Genomic DNA, 24,918 nt, shown 5'->3' on the forward strand with positions numbered 1-24,918 from the left:
AGGGCCGGTATAACATAAAACTATTCCAATCTGTTTTTGTATTCATATGGGCGAGGCCTCAGCCATTTCGACCTATCACGAATGGCTAATGGCGCATTTGAAATAAAAACGGATTGGGATAGTTTTACTATATGTATATCAGCCCAGGCTCGACTGCGGCTCTCTGGGCCTGTGGTGAGATATGGTGACCTAGAAATTGGGTTACCACGTCAGTTGGACCGCATAATTTGACAGCATTTTCTGCTATCATCATGAGCATCGACACGGAAATATATTCATTAAATCGCAATGGCACTGATGCTTTTGACTTTACCGGGAAGCATGTGCCATGCCACCACTCCACCCACTCTTCCATATTCTACCACGCTATAGCTACAAAGCGTGCTTCTACCGCACTGAATTCTGATTGGCTTGCAGCAAGGTGAAACTATTTCTGTTATGTGGAAATGGATTTCTATTAACCACAGTAGTTCATAACTCTGGCTTCTCCGTATGGTCTATTGGTCAAGCGGATTTCCAGCCACTTTACCAACACTGTCGAGACATTAAAGAAAAATGTATTTATAGATATGTCTCTGGCTGCTTTTCGAAATTTTGGACTCACTATTCCAGAATGCATGTCTTTTGTGATTGCTACAACTAATAAAAAATCTACAGGCACTTTTACCAAAATTTACGTGCACTAGACAGTTTCAGTATCAGGGTAATCTGCTTCAAAATTCAGCTTAAGATGTTGCAGCACTGCGCTCGTGTTGGTTTATTCTGTGTTCCGTCAGGGTTTTGAAGTGTGCTGCCATATTCCATATTCTGTTATTCCACCAAAATTCAAGTTGGCCTGCTCCAAACTGCTTCTAAATTACATCTTATGTGCTCTAAATTGCTCAAAATGAAATTTAGTCTTCTCCAAGCTGCTCCAGAATGCAATTTTGTGTGCTCCAAGCTGCTCTAAAATGCAATTTTACTTGCTTCAAAAATTGTTCCAAAATGACTGGGCAGTCCCACCCCTCCTCGTAGCACTTGGCATATGTATACGTATTGTCACTTCTCTGCTTTGGGCATCAGAGTATTTGCACAGATGTGGTGTGTATGATGCACACAGCCATATTCATACCATAGTGTGCACCTAAACTTCTTCCTTAATGCAGATGAGCACCCAGCATTAAGCCAAACAAAGTCCAAAATGATGTAAAAGTTAGTGCTTACATAGATCAAGAGATCAGGTGATATATGAAGGCATAACTTCTTAACCGCAGCATGCATGCAAATGCCCAGGAGTAACTAAGCAGAATGTGAAATGGTGTTAAGATTAGTTTTTGTAGGCTTTAATTTAAATACAAGATGAGCATTTTTTGTGACTCTAAAGATGGAAGCAGGTTTAAAACCGTGCTTGGTTTCAATATGGCACAATACTTCGAATACATCATTGCACTGTATGTGCGAGTCATTGGCCTAGTGGAACATGTTTGGACCACCAACATGTGAATGAGGTCCAGATGAGAGCATCATTTGGTCTTTCCTAGCATTCCTTAGCAAGCATCTCTTAAAAGTAGCAAAGATTAGCTGTTTCGCTATATATCCAAAAACTGTCAATGTTATTTTTCTCAAATTAAATGGAACCTGCATTAATATAGGATAAAAAGTTGCTTGCTAGTGAAACTGAGCAGTAGCACCCCTGCTTTTAACTGATACTGTCTCCTTTCTTTCTAAAAAGATGGCTGTTTGCCAGAAGATGAGGGCTGTGGTGGTGGTGACACAATGGATAGATGTGAACTCTTGGAGAAGCCTGCCACCAGCCATTTCCCAGAAAGCCTAAATCACTACTTGGAAGGTGCAGAGTCTGTGACATTTCGTGCCATGACGGAGAAGCAAGCTTTTGACAAGGCGAAATTTGTGCGTCGCCAAGAATGCTTGGAGTGTCGTTGCAAGTACAAAGACCCTGAGCCCAAGGATCTTCTTATATATCTGCACTGCCTGCGCTACAAGGTAACTGTCATTTAGTAAATATACCATACTCACTGAAGTAACCGCTGTGTGGTATGATGGTATACTACCGTCATGCCCGCTTATAATAATATTCACCATGACACAGGACTCATTCCTCTTATTTGAGCATTTACAGTAAGCGGATTTCCTAAAATAAAGCAAAAAAGTTTAGGTTGCAAACATGCAATAATAAGTACACTATTACTTTTATAATACACACACAAAAATTTGAGCCTCTAAATTGTTCAGGGCGCACAAGCAATCGCTGCTTAGCAAGCACTTGGCAAATCAATGCTTCGTTAATGAACGTGGCATCTTTGTTGGTCGTCTAAGAACTACAAGTGAAAATGTGTGAAGAGCTTTAACTAATGCCTATAGGAGTGCATCATATTAAGATTCCCACAGTATGAGTGAAAGTTTGAAAGAACTGTTGTAGCCTCTTTCATTGGGCAGCTCTGCAGTCTTGATATAAAACTTCACCCATCTTATATGTAATTTCTATGTTCTAGGACTCGTGGTCTTCGTGGGAAGGTGCATGGATTAGTTTTCTCACAAATTTAAAGGTTGGCTTCTGTATTGTTAAGCAGGACATTTTAACTGGCCACCTTGTGGCTACTGATGTCAAGATATGTATACTAAGAACAAAAAGGAACTCGAAAAAAAAAATGGCAGCCGCAGAAGTGGCAGTTGAGGGTTCTTTCAGGGTAAATGGGATTCATTCGAGCACTACCATTCGCAAACAGCACAATCTTTCGAAAGTATTCTTATGAACTTAGCACTAGAATCTCACTAAAGGGAACCAACCACAAGCAGGGTTCGCACAGGTCCTTGAAAACCCTTGAATTTAGAAGTGTCATTTTCAAGGCCTTGAAAGGCCTGGAATTTTTTAGCGGTGCTTGAAAACCCTTGATTTTTGCAGTGATAATAAATGGCTTTGTCTATTCACAAGAATTCAAAATGTTTATCATGAATTTTAAGTTTTAGCTAATGTAAATAAATATTTAATTGTAACAAACAAACATTTTAATGTATTGTGCAAAGTTACAACACGTTTAGCGAGTTTTCATTAAGCACAAGACAACGTTGGGAGCAGGAACTTGTCAACCCAATCTACGTCACCATACAATCCACTAGAATCTGCCTTCTGTTCGCCATCTTGCGTTTTTTTCCGTCATAGTTTGTGGATGCTCACATGTTGCTTGTTTGCTGTGCCTAATTTGGTCCTTCTGCATTTGCTTTTACACGGAAAATGGTGGACATGGACATAGTTGAAGTCCATCATGCCCAGGAAGTGCTCATTTAGTATTCGTGGCTGAGCAAGGACTCATCTAAAGACTGGGCTGCGCCAGACCTAACGAGCGCGAATCGCGTGAAATGCTGACCATGTGGAAGAACTTCTGACATTTCGTGAATGGGTGAACCTGCACAAAAAAGTCATCAGTAGAGTGGGAAACACCATGGCAACATGAAGACAGCAGGTGGTAGCTCCTTAAAGAGTTACGTGGTGCCATGCGTGAGTGCCCAACCCGTCCATGCGGTCCCAGCAGTTATCGGACTTGAATTCCACATGCAAAGCACACAAGTTGGTGACAGATGCAGAGATTTTGTGGACGCTAAAGGTTGTAACAATTCACTTCCCCTGTAGTTCATTATCCTGCACAAATGACCTCTTAAAAAAAGATGTTCCCAGATAGCGAAGTTGCGAAGTCCTTCTTTTGTGGGGAAAAGAAGTGCAATTACATGGTGTGCCATGGTCTGGGGCCATTTTTCTTTCATCCATGCAACAGGAGATGGAGAAATGTGATTGTTACTTTGTCCTGTTTGATGAGTCCACTAATGATTACTTACACCAGAAGCAAATGGATATTCACATCCAGTACTGGGATGCTTCATAAAGAGTCGCAACAAGATACTTCTCGTCGGTTTTTATAGGCCACACAACAATGGATGAAATTCAAGAAAAACTATTGAATGCACTGAAGCTGTTAGCGCTGTCGAAGAGCCTGCAAGTTTCTATGGATAGACCCAATGTCAAGTTTTTCAAACGTCTGCAGGAGCATCTGCAAAAAAACTATCAGGTGCAGTGTCTCGATTTGAGCACTTGTGAACTGCACATTGTGCACAATGCCTACAGGTCAGGTGTAACTGCCAACAATTGGGGCATGGACACACTACTGTCAAGCCTGAGTGCACTGTTTGAAGACTCCCCAGTGAAATGCGAAGACTTCTCAGCAGTGAACGGTCAGGCAACATTTCCCCTTAAAGGGACAGACAACCGCTCGGAACATGAATCAAGATAACCCCGATGATGGAACGATTCCCTATCATAGCGACTAAAATGAGCCGTGTTTTTCTCATTCAACGTGGATTTATATCTTTAATTTGTCACTAAAGGTAGCAAAAAATGACCTTTGTCGCCCCACGCAACAAAAACGTGAAGCTACATAAGAGGTCCACCATGTGACCTTCTGCTAGTGTATGCGGTTCCTGGTCCTATTATTAGTATTGAAACGAGTATACGTTTTATTATCATAAGTTTTTCCTGACTTACAATGTGCAGATAAGCCTTCTTTTGTAGCAAGTAGAAAAGTGGCACTGCCTTCGACTTCGTTTTCAATGCGTTGGCTTGGCTTGTCTCGTGACAGAACGACGACAATGGGGGCCAGCCAGCCACGACGTAGGCGTGTACTTGGGGAAAAAAGTAGTACAAATATAACAAATGCCTGTACAACAACACAAGCTTATTGCACCAGCTGTTTATTTTCAAATGTGGTTGAAAAGGTCAAAACATAGGTGCTTAACCACAGTTACACTCGCTCCTGTGAAAGCAGAACGATGGGCGGCTTTCACAGTTTGTGAGGCCGGCTATCAACATTGCTCTCACTTCTTAGCATTGCTGGAGGAGGGACTGTTACTTCTTTAGAGGCTGCTCAGGTAAAAAAATTCTGCTTAATAAATATCCATGTGCTTTTGGAAATAACCGCTGCAAATATAAACACTACCGAGGGTGAGCTATGTGTTGGGCCATAAAAAGGCAAGGTCCTTGAATATCGGTTGTCAATCCCTCTAAGTATGTTGCCCATCGCTGGGTAGACAACGACCCCGTGACTGAGCGAGCCCTTTCTTTGTGGTCTGATTTGAAAAAATGCATTGAGTCTGAAAAAAAAAAAAAAGAAGAAGAAGGAAGTGAACCTGCCGAAATGTGCCTGGTTCCAGAACTTGTGTAACTTCTGCACTGACCTGCTGGTTCCAGCAAAACTGAACTTTGTTCTTAGAATAGCAAAGATCTTCACGCCTTTCCTGACGGAATACCAAGCAGACAAGCCACTAGTGTTCTTTCTAGCAAAGGACCTTGAAACTGTTGTCAAAATGCTGCTCACAAAGTTTGTGAAGTTTTCAGTTCTGTCTGCCTCGACTGGAATCACAGGCTTGTTGAAAATCAACATTGAAGACCCTAGCAACCGCTGTGCGCTTGAAAAGATGGGTATCAGCCATGCAGTAGAAGAATTCTCAAGAACTCCAAGGTCAGCCCGAAAGATTCATTTACTGTTAAGATGCACTGCAAGAAGCTCTTGGTTGGTGTGACAAAGAAGATCCTTGAGAAGAGCCCGCTGAGGTTCCCCTTTGTTAGAAACCTTTCCTCACTGGACCCACAGCAGATGTGCGCCACGCTAGAGCAGTGCCTAGCAGTTATCAAGAAAATTTTGGATGCCCTTATCGTTGCAAAAAGGTTGTGTAGTCACCAGCGAGTCTCTATTCTTGCTGAATATGCTGGGCAGCTGCAAGAAGAGAAACACAAGCTGAGACTGTTTGATAAGAGTGTAGACAGATTGGAGGAATTTTTCTCGGAACGGCTCAAGTTCAGTTCATCCCATACTGAGATATGGAAGGTGGTTCACCTCCTTTCCCTTAGCCATAGCCAGGCTATTGTGGAGAGAGGGTTCAGCGTGAACGGCCAAGTCTCTGTGGAGAACCTAAAGGATGCTACATCTCACAGAGGATTCACGTGGTAGTGACGGTGAAGAAACCAAAATGGTGAATGGCGGAACTAGTGTTTTATTGGGCGAACTTGTGCCCACAAAAGCAATTTGCACTTAACTCTTTGGCTACCAGGGAAAAAGGGCAGTTTTTACTATGTGGAAGAAAATATTTTTTGGTGGCTTTGCACTAATGCCTTATTTATATTGTTTGGTATCAAAATGTAGCTAAGAGAATTTCCTATTCAATAACACAAATGTTGCATATATATTTATTACACAAATTAATGAAAAAATGAATGTAATGTCAAAATTTATACAGTGTGGTTGCCATTCTGCTTGAAAAAGGTGTACTACTTTAAAAAATATTAATAGTGAAAAAGTTTGAAGATATTCATTTTGTAGCCTATTATGTCCTAAAGAGATGACACAAGTTTCAGAAAGTCTTGCAGAAAACTGTGTTTTCAAAAAAAAAAAAGTTAGCGTGGTTGAGTGGCGTGCCATTCTCCAAAGCAGTCCCTCGTCGGGGTGAAACACAGATACATACCGCATGGCTCACAATAAACTGCCGTCTTCATCTCTACTTTGTTTTTCTTGTAGCAGAGCTTGCAGTTACGGCGCTTTTTTTGGACCTGGGGCTTGTGCTCAGACTTCTTTGGAAAACGTGTAGGGTGGTTATGTCTGTCGTCCATCCCAAAAATCTGGTTTACCAGCTCAATTTGAAATGCAAGCTGGTCAAAGCCAGTCTTTCTAGAGAGCTCCTCTGTCTCGGGGTGATGTTCCCTGTGTTCCTGGAAAATGATGAAGCTGTTGACGACAGCAATGTCAATGCAGTGGAAGAACAGTGTCTTCCACCACCTGACACACTTCATCAAGACATTATAAGAAGCAATAAGTTGATCAAACTTGTCAACATCAAGCATGCCCTCATTGTAGTCTTCTATCAAAAGTGGCTTCCTGATGGGGAGCTTTTTCCATTGATCTCCTCTCTTCACTTTTCGCATTGCAGTGACGTGATTGTTTGCAGTATGTACTGTGCTTATCATGTTTACAGCGCACTTGTCTTTCCACTGCAAGTACAGCACATTACGGCACTGCAGCCAGCGAATGTCCCCTCGAGTTGCTCTTTTTTCCCAAGTGGAGTCTTTCGACTGGGAGGGAAATCCACGACGATCTTTGCGCGTTGTTTCCGCAAGAGAGAGTTTTCCTTTCAAGAAGATGTTCAAAGAGGAAGGTGGACATGTAGAAGTTGTCAAGGTAGTTGTTTTAGTCTTGATCCAAATATGCATCACACAGGTGGGTTACAACGTCATAAGCCAATCCCTTTGAGCTAGGTATTTCTGACTTCCCGGTGTAAACACTGAATTGAACAGCGTAGCCTGTTCTTGAGTCTGCGAGGACCTATAGCTTATACCCCCATTTGACCCCCTTTTCACGCATATACTGCCGAATTCCCGATCGTCCTTTTGATTTAACCATTTGTTCGTCCACGCACAAATTTCGGTATGGCTGAAAAAGCTGACCTGGCACGTCATTCATATGCTGCAGTACATATGCGATACTGTGCAGCTTGCCATCGCGGACAGGGTCAGTCTTCTCCGGGTCCATGACACCGAGAAAAGCAAGGAATAAAAAAATCGGCTCCTGCGCATAATCTTTGGAGGAATGAGACCCGAAAATAACTCCGAAGTATTCCAGTATAGATGGAGGTGAGGCAGTTCCACAATTACCATGTAGATCAGAATTCCTATGCACTGCATTACTTCACCGGGACTGAAATTTTTCCATGAGCCGTCCTTTTCTGTGTATGTCTGCATCTCTAAAATATGTGTCCACGCATATTTGTTTGTGTTTTCGCAGATAATGTTGATTAGCTTTGCAGTAAAAAATAGTTGGAAGACATCGACGGCCCGTATGAAGTGCCGTGCATTACTCCAGAGCGTGCCGCCAACTTCGACCCCCGGGTTTCTTCTTGGAAAAAACTGTACGCATTTTACAGCTGCTGGCAAGGAATCGTGTCTGTATGACATTGAGACCCTGAAAATATGTAATATAGCTTTGAGTACATGCTGCACCGCCCATAACTATTTATTAGTAATCGAAATGTGCACCGCACATGGAGCCGACACTCACCCGCTGGATGTTCCGGCTTCATTTGATGCATCCTCGTTCTCGGTACTGAACTCTGATGTCTCCACATCTTCTTCAGGCTCACTACTACTGATTTAATCCACAAAATCAGCTACAGAAGCGCTCGATTGGCGAGAAACACGTCTTTTAGAAGCATCTGCGCGCGATGACGCCATGATCAACGCACTTGCCTGATCATCTGAAACTTCTTGTGGCACGGGGAGACGCACCGGAAAGCAATAAACCAACAAAACATAGTGGATCACGTTGTGTGTTTCCCACTTTCTAACCTAGATGGCGCTAGGCGCTCGCATGCCGCGCAAGAGCGCGAGAATTTGAACTTGAAATGCGTCGATCAAACTGATCCATTTGAATAGGCACGGTAGTGAAAGAGTTAAAGCGCAACGATAGCGCGGAACACAGTCGGCGATCATCAGAAATCTGATCAGCTTGTCAAGTGCGTCGGCTTTTTATACATCAGTCTTCAAATGTTCCAGAGTAATCACTGGGACCTACATGTTTTCCACGAAATTCTGCGCCATTCGCGTCGCGCAAACATAAAATCAGATTACATGAGGTACGGCGACAGAGACAGCGGATGGAACCATCGATAACATTTCAGAAACTTCTGATACATGCAGGCACGTCCTGCACTGTGATAACATTTGTTAGGCGGTGAAACATGGTCACCCGATAAAGATAAGTACAAGCGTCTGCCGCCCCCTGCTACGCTTCCCTTCCCTTGGGATCCACTCCGTAACCCTTAATGACCATCGGTTATCTTCCCTCCTCATTACATGTCCTGCCCATGCCCATTTCTTTTTCTTGATTTCAACTAAGATGTCATTAACTCGCGTTTGTTCCCTCACCCAATCTGCTCTTTTCTTATCCCTTAACGTTACACCTATCATTCTTCTTTCCATAGCTCGTTGCGTCGTCCTCAATTTGAGTAGAACCCTTTTCGTAAGCCTCCAGGTTTCTGCCCCGTAGGTGAGTACTGGTAAGACACAGCTATTATATACTTTTCTCTTGAGGGATAATGGCAACCTGCTGTTCATGATCTGAGAATGCCTGCCAAACGCACCCCAGCCCATTCTTATTCTTCTGATTATTTCCGTCTCATGATCCGGATCCGCCGTCACTACCTGCCCTAAGTAGATGTATTCCCTTACGACTTCCAGTGCCTCGCTGCCTATTGTAAATTGCTGCTCTTTTCCGAGACTGTTAAACATTACTTTAGTTTTCTGCAGATTAATTTTTAGACCCACTCTTCTGCTTTGCCTCTCCAGGTCAGTGAGCATGCATTGCGATTGGTCCCCTGAGTTAATAAGCAAGGCGATATCATCAGCGAATCGCAAGTTACTAAGGTATTCTCCATTAACTTTTATCCCCAATTCTTCCCAATCCAGGTCTCTGAATACCTCCTGTAAACACGCTGTGAATAGCATTGGAGAGATCGTATCTCCCTGCCTGACGCCTTTCTTTATTCGGATTTTGTTGCTTGCTTTATGGAGGACTACGGTGGCTGTGGAGACGCTATAGATATCTTTCAGTATTTTTACATACGGCTCGTCTACACCCTGATTCCGTAATGCCTCCATGACTGCTGAGGTTTCGACAGAATCAAACGCTTTCTCGTAATCAATGAAAGCTATATATAAGGGTTGGTTATATTCCGCACATTTCTCTATCACCTGATTGACAGCGTGAATATGATCTATTGTTGAGTAGCCTTTACGGAATCCTGCCTGGTCCTTTGCTTGACAGAAGTCTAAGGTGTTCCTGATTCTATTTGCGATTACCTTAGTAAATAGTTTGTAGGCAACGGACAGTAAGCTGATCGGTCTATAATTTTTCAAGTCTTTGGCGTCCCCTTTCTTATGGATTAGGATTATGTTAGCGTTCTTCCAAGATTCCGGTACGCTCGAGGTCATGAGGCATTGTGTATACAGGGTGGCCAGTTTCTCTAGAACAATCTGTCCACCATCCTTCAACAAATCTGCTGTTAGCTGATCCTCCCCAGCTGCCTTCCCCCTTTGCATATCTCCCAAGGCTTTCTTTACTTCTTCCGGCGTTACCTTTGGGATTTCGAATTCCTCTAGACTATTTTCTCTTCCATTATCGTCGTGGGTGCCACTGGTACTCTATAAATCTCTATAGAACTCCTCAGCCACTTGAACTATCTCATCCATATTAGTAATGATATTGCCGGCTTTGTCTCTTAACGCATATATCTGATTCTTGCGAATTCCTAGTTTCTTCTTCACTGTTTTTAGGCTTCCTCCGTTCCTGAGAGCATGTTCAATTCTATCCATATTATACTTCCTTATGTCAGCTGTCTTACCCTTGTTGATTAACTTCGAAAGTTCTGCCAGTTCTATTCTAGCTGTAGGGTTAGAGGCTTTCATACATTGGCGTTTCTTGATCAGATCTTTCGTCTCCTGCGATAGTTTGCTGGTATCCTGCCTAACGGAGTTACCACCGACTTCCATTGCACGCTCCTTAATGATGCCCACAAGATTGTCGTTCATTGCTTCAACACGCAACACGCATTGCTTCAGCTACGCAAAGTCCCAAATTTCTATAGCGCTGGTAGAATGGCTTGAGTCGCGCAACGTGGACTATTTCAGGTCATGAGTGGCGCCGCTGTGATAGTGAAATGCCGAAAAGACGAGTGCACCAATGTGTCGGGTGATCTTGTAGGATCCGAAATAGCGGCGTAAAAGCTTCTCGCTAAATCCTCGTCGGCAAATTGGGGTCCAGACCCAAACACGGTCACTGGGCTGGTACTCGACATAGCGTCGTCGAAGGTTGTAGTGTCGGCTGTCAGTTTTCTGCTTGTTCTTGATCCGCAGGCGGGCAAGCTGTCGCACTTCTTCGGCACGCTGGAGATAGGTGGCGACATCAAGATTCTCTTCGTTGGTGGCGTGCAGCAGCATGGCGTCAAAAGTTGTTGTCGGGTTCCTGCTGTAAACCAGATTAAATGCCATGATGTCTGTTGTTTCTTGGACTGCCGTGTTTTAAGCGAAGGTTACGTACGGCAGGACGGCATCCCAGGTCTTGTGCGCGACGTCGACGTACATTACTAGCATGTCGGCGAGGGTCTTTTCAGGTGCTCTGTAAGACCATTCATCTGTGGGTGGTACGCAGTTGTCTTCCTGTGGTTTGTCTGGATGTATTGCAGAATGGCTTGGGTGAGCTCTGCCGTAAAGGCCGTTCCTGTGTCGGTGACGGTGATGAGGAATTCTGGGGCACCCTGTCACAGCAGGATGTTCTTTACGAAGAATTTCGCCACTTCGGCTGTGCTACCTTTCAGCAGAGCTTTTGTTTCACCGAAGTGGGTGAGGTAGTCCGTCGCCACAACAATCCACTTATTTCCGGATGTTGACGTCGGAAAGGGTCCCAACAAGTCCATCCTGATTTGCGGAAATGGTCGGCAAGGAGGCTCAATTTGTTGTAGCAATCCTGCTGGCCTTGTTGGTCGTGTTTTGTGTCGCTTACAGTCCCGACATGTCTTGACAGAATGGGTGACGTTGGCAGTCAGGCGCGGCCAGCAATGCTTTTCCTGTATCCTCAACAGCGTCCGGGAGAATCCGAGGTGCCTAGCGATCGGATTATCATGTAGGGCGTGCAGTACTTCTGGATGCAGCACTGACGGAACAACAAGAAGGTAGTTGGCGCAGACTGGTGAGAAGTTCTTTTTCACGAGCAGGTTGTTTTGTAGCAAGAACAAAGACAATCCTCGCTTAAATGCCTTAGGGGCAATGTCGGTGTGCCCTTCCAAATACTCATTGAGGCTTTATAGCTCTGGGTCTGCTCATTGCTGTTCAGCTAAGTCTTCTGCGCTTATTATTCCAAGGAAGGCGTCGTCATCTTGCGACGGCGGGTCAATGGGGGCACGTGATAGGAAGTCGGCGTCAGAGTGCTTTCTTCCGGACTTGTAGGTTACAGTGGTGTTGTATTCTTGTAGTCTGAGACTCCACTGCACGAGCCGTCCTGAAGAATCCTTTAAATTTGCTAGCCAACACAACGCGTGATGGTCGCTAACGACTTTGAATGGCCTGCCATCACTTGGGCTACAGCAAAATTTTGCCCTTACCTTTCGAAAGTCCCCAGCCAGGTTTTTGGATCCTCTGACGAAGCTCCACGGAAGGTAGGTGGCTCTGTAGGCTGTTGAAGCACGATAGGGGATGCTGGTGCTGCCATTGGGGTCGTTGACTTAGTAACAATCTTGTTGGTCGTCTCAGACAAACGTCCGTGCTCCGGGGGCAGTCCTTTAAAGCTGTGGCTCGCTCGCTGGCCGTTGGCAACGGTGGTGTTGTCTTCGTGGTTCGGGCTTGGATCATGGCTTTGGTGGTGCTAACATACTAGCACCACCACCAGATGTCACGTGGTAGTGACGGTGAAGACAGCAAAACAGTGAATAGTGAAACTAGCGTTTTATTGGGCGAACTTGTGCCCACAAAAGCGAGTTACACTTAAAGCACAATGATAACGGGGAACACAGTCGGCGATCGTCGGAAATCTGATCAGCGGGTCAAGTGTGTTGGCTTTTTATACATCAGTCATTGAATGCTCCAGAGTAATCACTTGGACCCGTGTGTCATTCACAAGGTTCGGCGACAGAGACAGCGGATGCAACCACTGATAACATTCCAGAAACTTCCGATACATGCAGGTGCGTCCTGCGCTGTGCGATAACATTTGTTAGGCAGTGAAACATGGTCACCCGATAAAGATAAGTACAAGTGTCAATATGTGACACTGTCAACAAGGTATGCGGTATCCTGAATGTTCCGATAACAAAGGAGTTGAGGACCTCAGTGTCAGCAGCAAGGCACCACTATCAAGCATATCTGGAATCGCAGAGAAAGGAGCAGCTTGAAGGATCAAGGTAGTAAAAAAAACGCGTTGTTAAGGAGGAGATTGACAACATGAGAAGAAAGAAAGCAACACTTGCATCAACGGTTGCTGATCTAATGTCTCCAGCTGATACCCTTGCTGACAAAGCAGAAGAGACAGGCAACATTACCTACATTGTCAAATCGAATATCCTGAGAAAAACAGTGAAAAACAGGAAGGGATTTTGCATAGTCTGGAAATACTCAGGGAAAACTCAGGGAATTTGTGCTTCTATCAGGGAAAATTAGCTGTAATTTTATAGAAAGCAAGCATAAGTCGCGCAAACGCTAGCTTGAGTAACAGGGAGGAATCGTAACGAATCGTCTTTGACACTGCTTCGTCGGCTGGAGAAGTTGCCAGTGTACAGTCAACGACAAATTTTCCGGACACCCGATTTTTGGGACATGCCCGATAATTAGGACGGCTTCACAGCATCATGTACATTGTTAGGATTGGCCTGCAGCTATTTCAACCTGCTGCAGGTGCGTCGATCAATCCGGGGTGGCAGTGCCCTTCGGAGAACGAGCGAGGACGACAATGCTAACCGACCATGCGTCGCCTTGGCAAAAGGGTGTTTGCAGTATGGGGGCCCCAGGATTCGTCACAGTCTGCCGACACACGAGGCGACCAAGGAGAAAGGCAGCTCTGGAATGTAGAGGCGCCGAATGAGTTCGGCGGGCCAACTATTGTTACCCAACTCCCCAACGCGGACCTGATCTGCTACAGGTAGGGGAGTTGCCGTGGGAATGTCGTTGTAGGCTCCTTCCCACACGCCGAGCAAGACGCAAGACAGTGTGCTACCCGGGCGCGCTACCCGGGACGGCTTGGAGTTCTACGAAGCCCCTCTGACATCGGCTCCGGACCATTGGACCTGTGTGTGTGTGTGTGTGTGTGTGTAACCCGTCCCGGGGAGAGGCGGCCTTTTTACAATGACTGGACGAACGTTTCCATCCCCTTGGAATCAAGGGGGGACCAAGCGCTTATAAGCAGCGATTGTCGGCTGCTAGAGTGTGCTCGTCGTCGTGCTCTATGCTCGAAATGTACTCGTGAGCTGTGTGCTCGTTTGCTGTATGTTCGTCTTGCGGGCTCCATTTGGGAGTCACGCATAGACTGTTTAAATGTATCTCTTGTTCAAAATGTTAATATGTAAATAAACCCTGCTCACCTAGTCCTGTCCCCCCAAGTTCCTCCGATTGTCTTACACGTTCATCTCCAAACCTGACAACGTACCCTGTAGAGTCAATTTATAAGAATGTCTGAAATTTCGGACGCAAGAACCCTTCACCGTCCAATTTTCCGGACTTCTTGCCGTGACTGCAGGTCCAAAACGGCATGAATCAATATCACCGCCACTGCCATTTTGATTATCTCGTCGCCTCGAACCGGTGCTCTAGCACGTAGATCTGCTGGCAGCCGTAGCCACCACCGCAGCAACGCTAGGCCGAGCTGCTTCAACATTCTCTATTAAGCTTCTTGCTGTTGGGTTCCGGGGTTTTCATTGAAAGAATTCGGCGCTGTCAGATATGGCACCGACTCCGCCATTGCAATCCTCGTGATTGGCTTCAAAGTTCGGAAAGCATAGCCCGTTGTATAATGCCATTTTCCTGAAAGTCATCTTCGCCTCAATACAAGTGTTATGCGGTGAAGCATATGTGAAGTATTGATGTGAAGCTTAAGCGTGGTAAAGGGCAATTGTCACGGGCCGCAGTTAGTACCCTATTTACTCGCATAATGACCGCACCCCTAAATTTTGTTGTCAAAATTAGATTTTTTTAATTTCCCGTGTAATGATCGCACCCCGAACTTGGCGCAGCGATATGTCGTGTGCCAAGTCGAGCTAATATTGATCGCGCTTACCTTCTGTCGAATGCTACGTGAACGACTCAAGACAAACCAAGCGGTCTGCACGCACCAAACATTCTTAAGTAAATGCCTCATTTCATTACTTTCATCACTTTCCGCACTTCCATGACTAAAAAGAAAGCTGCAACCAAACTTGCTTTTATTATGTGTAAACTTTAGAATGGTTGTGGTCAACAACAACAAAAAAGGCGCCTTTCGATTCTTCTCATCTGCACTCGTGGGCATGCAACAAATCTCGAGCGGCAACGGTAGTAGCCACATTTGCACTGATACGTTAAATGTGTACCCTATTCATAAGCCGATGCTTGTAACACAGCTAAGATATTCACCCACCCTTAGCGGAAACGTGCCATATTAGGATAGTAGTGAAGACAGATGCCGCAGTAGCCGCAGCATGCCGGCCATGTGTTTCTATGTCACAGGAAGCTAAGTGCACCCATCTATTTCTGTCCACTCAAAGTGGACATGGCTACGTTATTGCTGCAAACTTGTTGATACTAATATTATTCATTACTGATACGGAAGAAACTGTTTCAATGCACATATGTACTCACGAGAAGAAAAAAAATTGCGTTCAGCGCATTCTGCTTGCTCCGCCAGCCGCCATTTTTGTGGTGTCCCGCAGCAAATGCGGGATTAAAAAAAAAAGTTTTTCTTTTCGCAGGAAATTTAACCCGTGTAATGATCGTACCCCTGATTTTGCATCAATTTTTCTGACAAAGAAGTGTGATCACTATGCGAGTAAATACGGTATTCCTTAATTATACACACATGCACCTGCCGTCTCCTGTCACCTTCAGAGCTTTTTTGGACGTGCCTGTGGCGATTTTAGCCCTTAAGGTCAGTAAAGGACATGCGTTACCGTATTTACTCGATCCTAATGCGCCCTCTATTGTAACGCGCACCCGTTTGCTGCGACTTAAAAAAAGAAAGGTCCTTTACAAAACCACGCACCTGATTCTTTCGTACAGGAATACAACTTTCTCTCATTTGGAAGAACAAAGATTTACTCCCAATACACCAAAGTTGCAATAAATAAAGTCGCAGTTTCGCTCGAAAGGCGAAGCATCGGTTATGATAGCAAATTAGCAGACAGCTATATGAAAAGCAACGATAGTACTTTTATCGGCCGTATAAACTTTTAAACATTTGCTTACTAACTAAATTAACAAGCATGGTGTCATGTACGCAAAATCAAACATGAACATGTCTCGCGGAAAGACCACGGAAACTCTCTCAAAATGCTGGAGTGGAGAAGTGCGGTAGCAGGAGCAAGTGAATTGACCTTTGTGCAACCTCTCACTTCAACGCGCACTAAGCGACGAGAACACAGCACGGCGTGCCTAGATGCGTAGACTCTTATGTCCATCGCATATCGCTTTCAAGATAGGGACCACGCGGCTGCGCCGTACGTAGCAGCCGCCAAAGTAGAATGCTTCTCCTGTTTGTGCCAGTTCCACGCACAAGTTTCAGGAACTCGGAACGCCCGTAGTGTGGCCCGATCTCTGTCTGTCTCCGCACACGTGATCACTTTCCTTTTAATTGCAGCATTGTGATGAACTCGGCATGTCTTTGCAGTCGGCACTTCTGGGCTGAAACAGCAAATGTGGAAAACGGGAAGACTGGGAATACGGACAGTGCACTCGAAGCACAGGCGAAGCGGCCATTTTGAAATGCTGATGGTGATATGATAATGCAGATTTAGGGTCGTACTCAATTCTAACGCGCACGCAAATTGTGCGTTTTGCGTGCGCGGGGGAAACGATCTAGGCCAGCCAAACGTCGTGATCAGTACAGGCAGATGGATGGATGGATGGATGGATGGACGGACGGACGGGCGGGCGGGCGGGCGGGCGGGCGGGCGGGCGGGGGGATGGATGGATGGATGGGTGGGTGGGTGGGTGGGTGGGTGGATGGATGGATGGATGGATGGGTGGATGGATGGATGGATGGATGGATGGATGGAAATCTAACGAAAGGAACGGCGCTTGATTCTGCAACCCGTGTGCAACCTGTCGGGGCAGCGCCGTACATAGAGAGGAGGGGGTCTTCTGTGTTTGCTGCAAGATGGCTCTGCGTGTGCGGTAAGCGCAGAAGAAATGTAGCGGAAACGTACTTCGCTACTCGTGTAACTGGGACTTCTATAAGTTACATGCTCATAATTATCGATATACACCGCAGTATAACTTTCTACGGCACATTTCTAAGGCAACACTGCATTCACTAGGAGCGCTTTTGTACTGCTTTCAAGCATCGAACTCGTGGCTGAGTGGTAGCGTCTCCGTCTCACACTCCGGAGACCCTGGTTCGATTCCCACCCAGCCCATCTTGGAAGTTGCTTTTTATTTATGAAGTGCCTGCCGTGATTTATCGCTCACGGCCAAAGCCGCCGACGACACCGGCTTTTCTGCGACACGAGCTCCTTAACGCTATCGCGTTAATAATTTGTTGGCTTTCTCATCATCATCAGCAGCAGCAGCCTATTTATGTCCACTGCAGGACAAAGGCCTTTTCCTGCGATCTCCAATTACCCTTGTCCTGCGCCAGTCGACTCCGACTTGCGCCTGCAAATTTCCTCATATCATCACACCACCTAGTTTTCTGCCGTCCTCGACTGCACTTACCTTCTCCTTGCACCCATCCTGTAATTCTAATGGTCCTCCCCCCCTCTTTTTGCTCTCTGATCCACACCAATCTCTTGCTGTTTCTGAATGCTTTGCCTGTCATTTTTCGTTCCATCGCTCTTTGCGCGGTTCTTAACTTGTTCTCTGGGGGTTCAGCCGATGCCGGATGTTCGGACCTTTAAGACCCCTTGGGGGAGTTAACACACCTCTTTGGCCTCTGCTTCACATAGACGGCGCCTCCAGACTGACCCACCTGGAGCAAATTGGCAGTCACCTTCGCCTGTCCAATCTTTGTCTCTCTCTTTCCCCTTTTCATCTTTCCTGTCTTCTTTTCACTTCTTACTTCCAAATTTCCTGGCAGCAAGAGATAACCATGTGTAATGTATCCAGTCTTGGGTATGTACATTAGGTTATAGTGGCGGTGCATAGCTAGCATCTGCAGGTTTCTCACAACCTGTAGCATCCCCTTGTTCACAATCACAATCATGTAGGGGCAAAGAAACATGCGTGAAGTGCAGTGCCAGCGACCATCCATCTGAAAACTGTAACGCTCCCCATGCTGTGTAAACTGCAGAGGGGATCATCCAGCATATCCACAATGATGACCCTGTTGGAAGGAGGTGATCGCCCTCACAGCAAAAGAGAAGATTTCATTTTTCGAAGCAAGGAAGAGGCCTTCACTCTTACCTCAAATAAGCTATGCCAATATGGCACAGCAGGGGGTAGCGCCACATCTGTAGCAACTCCATCCGCCCCCTTGCTGGCAGCAGCTAGTGCTGCTCCACCATCATCCAAGACGGCCCTGCAGACAGCTGTTCTGCAGGTCTTAAGACTGAACCGAACGCCAAGGCCCGAGATGCATGTCTCGGCGCCTGGCTCTTGATTATCCAGTGCCTCAGAGAAGGTGATGGAGGTCGATTCCAAAACCTCAGCGGCATCGACGCCAAAGGAATAGCGTTCTTTTGAGCGCTCCAAGAGGGACAAGCTCCTTGTAACTGCATCTAAAAAGGGACAGGTAACCTAATGGTTACTGTGCATCAAACGCGTATTGTTTCCTAACGCATGTCACCTTCAATTTTTAAGTTCACACACATCAGTACATTTTTCATTTTACAACCATGGCTTTCATTGTACACTGGAATTGCAGAGGTCTCATAGACAATAGAAATAGAAATCTCACTTTACGCATTTTGCCATTTCATAATGCAGCTGTTTATTATCTGCAACACTCTACGGAATAACCACTCATTCCTGTTGCCATCATTTCACTATGTTTATGAGGTCCTTGGCATGAAAAGCCCTTTGCATACCTTTACACCTTCTTGAACCACTTCATCAAAACAACATGAGTCAATGTGATTATGTAGTGTTATTTCCTTGTCTCGCTCCCTTGCTTGCTTTTTTTGTTCTTATGCAGCACTTATCTTCCTTTTTCTTCATGGTTGGCCTTGCCATCTTCCTTAAATGTACTACTGTTCTCTCCTTGCCGATGTTTTGTATTGCAATTGTCATTATATTTTTAATTGTACTGCATGCTCCCCTTACTTAATGCCTGTCTTGACCTCTAAGGTATTGCTAACTAAATATATTCCAACTTGTAAACACAAGGTTACATCAAATCACACATTATTAATGCACCTTTCTGCTGCCAGTATATGACATACTGTGTTTGGGTCGTGAGCAAAAATGTTGCTCTGTGGCCGCTGTTTACAGAAACATGTCACTCTGCTCATTCAGGGGTAAATAGGTTCAGACCTGTAATGCCTTTCATGCAGTTGATTGCATCATATATTGTGACATAAAAGTATGCTGCATCAAATTGCATGACTTTGATTCATATGTTATGCACTAATTTTTTATCGTGAGTGCGGGCAGTTGGAGAATTCTTTCTAGCTTTCATAACGTTGCCTGTTATGTATGAAACAGGTTTTAATTGTGATGAAGAAGCTGAACAGTGGCCAGAATCTACGCAATTAGCCAGTCTATAGCAGCCTGCCATCAGGCTGTCATGAAAGTTGCCCAGCAGTGCCCATTGTTTGTGCTCTCGACAAGCATTCAACTGAGGTGCTTCAGCTCTTTTAGACTGAGAGTGGCTTTTGATCTGGCTGCTGAGAGTCAGAGGAGAGGAACCACAAGTCGAATACTATACTGTAAACTAGAAATGCCCGTCTGTGGTGACAGATTTTTGTGGCAACAATCTATGATCTGATCGTCCCCCGAGTAAGAAATTTCAACAATAGCCTAATAACAGTACCGACAAAAAAATGTATGCTCACTTGCCTTTTTATGGTTGCTGCTTGCACGAATGTTTAATAAGTTATTCATGTTACCTTTACAGGGATCAAACTGGGTGTATGAAGCCGCATGGCCATCATGGGCAAGGGAGAACTGGACTGATGACTGATAAACGTCACTGCTGTGTTCTACCAGGCCTTTGTCTTTATTGCAAGGAAGTTGTCGTTCATAAATAATTATGTTGAAAGGATGGAAGCAGAATGAATGCTTTTATTAGGCGAGGTCACAGAGAGCAGCCACCAAAAAGATCTGGAATGATGATTATGCATCCTCGATATAACAAGGTATTTAACTTTTCATAATATCTTGTCCATAGAACACCATGTAATTAGAATGTCAATATTACGAAGTGTGTTTGTATTCGATTTCAATATAACTAAATTTTGCGTCCGTAGCAAAGGAATGCCAAGACAATAAATAGAATATTCCGTGGATGCAGATTGTGTAATGATTGAATTACAAGCGGTTGCTTGCTAACGCACCTCTCAAATCGCCCGGGGTGCGACAAGAGCAACTGCCGAAGTGGAGCCTCATCGTGTTTCGTATCAAGTCCAAGTGTGATAAAATCCTATCGCTCCCCACACACTTTGTGCTTTAGGTGTGAATGAGAGTGTGAGGGTGAGAAGGAAAGATGGAGGCTTCATGCACAAGTGCCGCCTTCTTGCACCAGAAAAGGAAAAGAGGGGGAGGTGAGCTCGCTCGCAGTAACACAAGAAAGCGCGCTCGAGAGCCAGGACGGGGGGGGGGGGGGGGTCTTCGCGATTTCTGGATTTCTGGCGCGTGTCTCGGCTGTGGCTGCGTATGGCTGTAAGCACAGCTGAGCGCATACGCAGCTGCACACCCTGCTTAAAAGGTAATCTGCCGCATGTGCAATGAGTGGGTGTGCCAAGACAGCGTGGCAGCATCTAAGCTGTCTTCCCACGCGTTTAGTATTAAAAGTTGCATAATCGTGAGTTTCGGTGACTTGTTGGAGCGAGAGGCAGATGAAGCATTCGCTCCTCGCTACCGGCGCTTTTCACGATAGTGTCGTCCCAGTGGGGACGACGCTATCAGCTGCGGGGGCAGAGTGCACGCAAAAGTGTGGCTGGCTTCGCTTAATTCGTACCACCTATGTGAAGACATCGTCGGCATGGCATGAAACCATATCATTCATCACCAACTCCCAAATTCATCAAAATGAATTGTTTTCTCATTCAAATTTGCTTTTTTCGATTGCCCAATAATTCTGAAAATTCTGCTGCCGTTTTTTGTGTAAAAAAATCGATCGACGACTGTACTTATTTGCAAAAAGGTTGAATTTCAATACAATGAAATTTCAATATAATGAAGCAAGTTGTTGATTTTACCTACTTCGTTATATTTAGGTTTAATTGCTTACAGATGAGAAAGATAAGGTATGCCAAAACCACTCACAATATATATATGTATGACAAGCATCATAAAACATTTTTTAAAGGGGAATTCACTGTATTATTTTGCACAGCTAATCGAGGCTCTGATCAGTGTTCAAAATAACTGAAAACTTTGAATGCCATTGTCTTGGCTGTTGTACATAAATATAATAGAGTCAGAACTGTGTCTGCACCTTCCAATTTATCAAACATACTAGTAGTGCCACCCATTCAATGGTTTAAAAAATTGCTACTCCACCATTAAGTTGGAAAATTTTCTTTGTAGATAGTTGGATTAACAATCAAGGAAGAGAGTATTGGTGCCACCTATAAGAAATGGCAATTTGCTTTACAGGACAATTTTTCAATTACACGAAATGGACAATGGCAACCACACTTTACAGTGCTTGTCGCTCTTGCCTCATTCTATATACAGTGCCCATTTGTGACAAGCAAAACGAGCTATTTCTGCATCATCAATTTGTAACCAAACATTTATATTCATGGCACAAATCTTTAGTCATTGTCATTATTTTAATACTGATATATTTTATGCAAGTTACAGCGACTGATTTTAGCCCTCTTTACAGCCATGTACATCCAACGTTCACAGTTCATTTCACCATTTCATAAGCAATTCATTGAAAACTCATCACCATGTGCATGGCACTTTCTGGCCTTATCTGACCCTTGCACCATAAAGTGCTATACAGTTAAACCTCGATATAACAAAATTTGTAAAATCGGCAATTTACTTTGTTATATTGAAATTTTGTTCTATTGAAATTCGACCGTTTTTTATGCAAATAGGTACAGTCGCCGATAGATTTTTTTTTACTCGGAAAGGAGCCGCAAAATTTTCAGAATTATCAAGCAATCAAAGAAAGCCAATTTCAACCACAAAGGAATTCATTTTGATAAATTTGGAAGTCGTCGACAATATCTTCTTGGCGGCACGAATTAAGCAAAGCCAGCCGCACTTTTGCGTGCACTCCGCTCCCGCGGCTGATAGCATCCACCCGCACTGGGACGACACTATCATGAAAAGCGCCGGCAGCGGGCAGCGCATGTTGGGTTGTTGCTTGCTGCGACTGATCATGTTGCGCATATCTGTACACTTAGCTGAATTCTGCGCGGTGTCTACTGTTGCTAAGCTGAACAAAAGAAGTTCTTGAGCTTGAAGCCAGACTCTACAAGTGTTCTGATGATTTGGTTGACGCTATCTTTAACGAATTCATCGTCAAAGCACAGCTATCTAGTGTGAACTTCACTGACATCAAAAAACAAATGACTGAGCTGGTAGTTAGCGCTGAGCACATGAATGACCTCGTGGAAAGCTTGCAATAGGAAAACGCCTCTCTGATTGCGGAGAACAAGGCATTAAAAGCACAAAATGTGATGCTATCTCATTAAGTGCAGATATGCAGACTATAGGTGATATGATTGATTGCAAACTGGCACCCTGAAAAGCTGGTACAAAGAATCTGCTTGCTTGCTTCTGCTCCTGGATGAAAAAGGCAAATTTCGTGAGCAAGGCTCGGAAGGCTAAACTATGCCTAGAAGACATTGGATTGTCTGGAGCCACCAATAGCCCTGTCTACATTAACGACCACCTTCCATCTGAAAACAAGGCACTTTTTTCTCAGGCACTCTCCCTAAAAAAGACGAATAACTGGAAGTTCTTATTAACTGACAACTGTCAAATCAAAGCCAGAAGGACTACAGAGAGCAAAGTGCTCCGCATCGCTTTCGAAGCTGACCTATCCAAAATCTGTTAGCAGACCACATTCAATCTGAAATTCTCCATCTGTTGCAGCTCTAAAGTCCATCCACTTATGGCTATCTACTTCTCAATAGACCAACTCAACAGCTTTCTTACGCCTGTCTCCTGCTCCTGCTCTGCTACTCATAATAATGCAAGAAGCGTCCGTAAACATTTTGACGACATACAGCATCTTCTCTCTGCTCTTGACAATCCTTTTTCACTTATCAGTATCTCTGAAACCTGGCTTTGTGACGACGACAAAAATCTGTTTTGTCTCCCTTCATATAAGTCTGAATACTTGCATAGAGCAAGCAGCAGTCATAGAGGTGTAGCTATTTATATCAAGTCTAACACATACTATAAACGATGACAAGACATTGAGTTAAATGTAACTTTCTAATCTATCACCAGCCCTGGATGTAGGGGTTCTTAATGTCGACATCACTGATCATTACCCGATTTTTCTGCACTTCAAGTGTAACGCTGCTTCAGACAAAGAATCATTCACTTTTGCTGTTATACGCACTATTGGTCCTCAACAATACCATTAGATGATCCACAAATTGCCTATGTGGAGTTTTCACCCATTTTTTTCCATCCATAATGTTCAAGTTTGTTGAGTAGTGTGGAATGATTTATACAATCAAATGCTTTCGAATAATCAACAAAGATGCCCTGAGTACATAATTGCTGTTCAATTATTTTCATTTTGTTCACTTTTTTAGTTTTTTGTTTGTTTGTTTGTTTTTTTTTTTTTCACTTCATTTTGTTGTCCCTCTCCCTATCATACCTACCTGTCCACAACCTTTTGTTGATGAAGCATCTCATCAGGGGTTGTTTGACATTGCTGACTAGAGATGCGACTTCTTTTTGTTTGCTTTTTGTAGTTTGTTTTTACTATTTTTCATCCTGTAACCATCCGACGACTGCTTAGAAGTGTTGAATTACCATTGTTTCTTACCCTGTCTAATTTTGACTTTGGTTCCTTGGTTTGCTGTTCTTTGTTTTTCTTTTTTGCCTGCGCTGTATTTTATTGTTTGTTTTCGCTGCTGCAGTTTATTAATTTTCTCATTTTTATTTATTTATTTTTTTGCCTGTGATGTATGGTATTGTTTGTGATTGCTATTGCTGTTTGCTGCCTAAATTTTTCTACATTCACTAGTATAGGAGGTCCTGATTCAGTTTTGGATCATGAAACTTTCTTCTGTATACACAAATTATGTCATTCATTTAATGCCTAAATAAAACCACTGCGTGGCTGCGTATGTGCTCAGCCGCACTTACAGCCATGCACAGCCACTGCCGAGACGTGCGCCAACTTAGCGCCTTTCCGCCCCCTAGCGCGTGCTTGATCACGTTACCACAAGCTTGCTCCCTTCCCGTCTTTCCGTTTGCTCAGGTGGGAAGGGGGCCCTCGTGAAGCCACCATCTTGTCTCAACATCGCACACTTTCACTCGCACCTAAAGCACACAGTGCCCAGGGCACTATTGGTTCTTATTGCACTTGGATTTTATACCATTTCACTCGCACCTAAAGCACACAGTGTGCAGGACACGATAGGATCTTATCGCACTTAGATTTTATTTTGAACATGATGCAGCTCTACTTCGGCCGTCGCTTGTGTCGCGCCGCATGTGATTTGAAAGGTGCATTTGCAAGCAGCTGCTTGTAATTCCATCATCTGACCATCTGCGTTTCTGGAAGTTTTTAGTTAATGTCTCGGCATTCCTTTGCCGTGGCAGTGAAATTTCGTTGTATTGAAATCGCATGCAAACACACTTCGTTATATTGAGATTCTAAATACATGGTGTTCAGGACAAGAGGTTATGAAAAGTTAAATACTTCATTATATTAACGTTTAACTGTACATCATCATCAAAAAAGATATTTCCACTTTCTGCTAAACAGATGTTGAATTTAATTCTGAATGTGAACTTTCATAGACATTTAGTATGTCCTGCCAAAGTCAACTTAATGGGAGTTTGCT

At 44.3% G+C, this 24,918-nt stretch overlaps 1 protein-coding gene and 1 pseudogene across 2 annotated transcripts in view; one reads left to right on the forward strand and one right to left on the reverse strand.

Moving 5' to 3' along the window:
- The window catches only part of LOC135896942 (pseudouridylate synthase RPUSD2-like), a 62,648-nt gene extending 42,679 nt beyond the window's left edge, over positions 1-19,969 (forward strand). The window contains exons 12-13 of one of the 2 annotated variants that reach the window (XM_065425484.2): positions 1,712-1,983; positions 19,818-19,969. In XM_065425484.2, coding sequence (XP_065281556.1) covers positions 1,712-1,983; positions 19,818-19,883 — 338 coding nt within the window. In that variant the 3' untranslated portion in view covers positions 19,884-19,969. Of the gene's footprint in view, positions 1-1,711; positions 1,984-13,474; positions 14,161-19,817 lie in introns of those variants that run through there. The other variant, XM_065425483.2, reaches the window with a different exon arrangement.
- Positions 6,440-7,777, reverse strand: LOC139054940 (piggyBac transposable element-derived protein 4-like; annotated as a pseudogene).
- Positions 19,970-24,918: the final 4,949 nt, after the last annotated feature.

Source organism: Dermacentor albipictus, chromosome 1, assembly GCF_038994185.2.
Source record: "Dermacentor albipictus isolate Rhodes 1998 colony chromosome 1, USDA_Dalb.pri_finalv2, whole genome shotgun sequence".
In the NCBI taxonomy this organism is placed as follows: Eukaryota; Metazoa; Arthropoda; class Arachnida; order Ixodida; family Ixodidae; genus Dermacentor; species Dermacentor albipictus.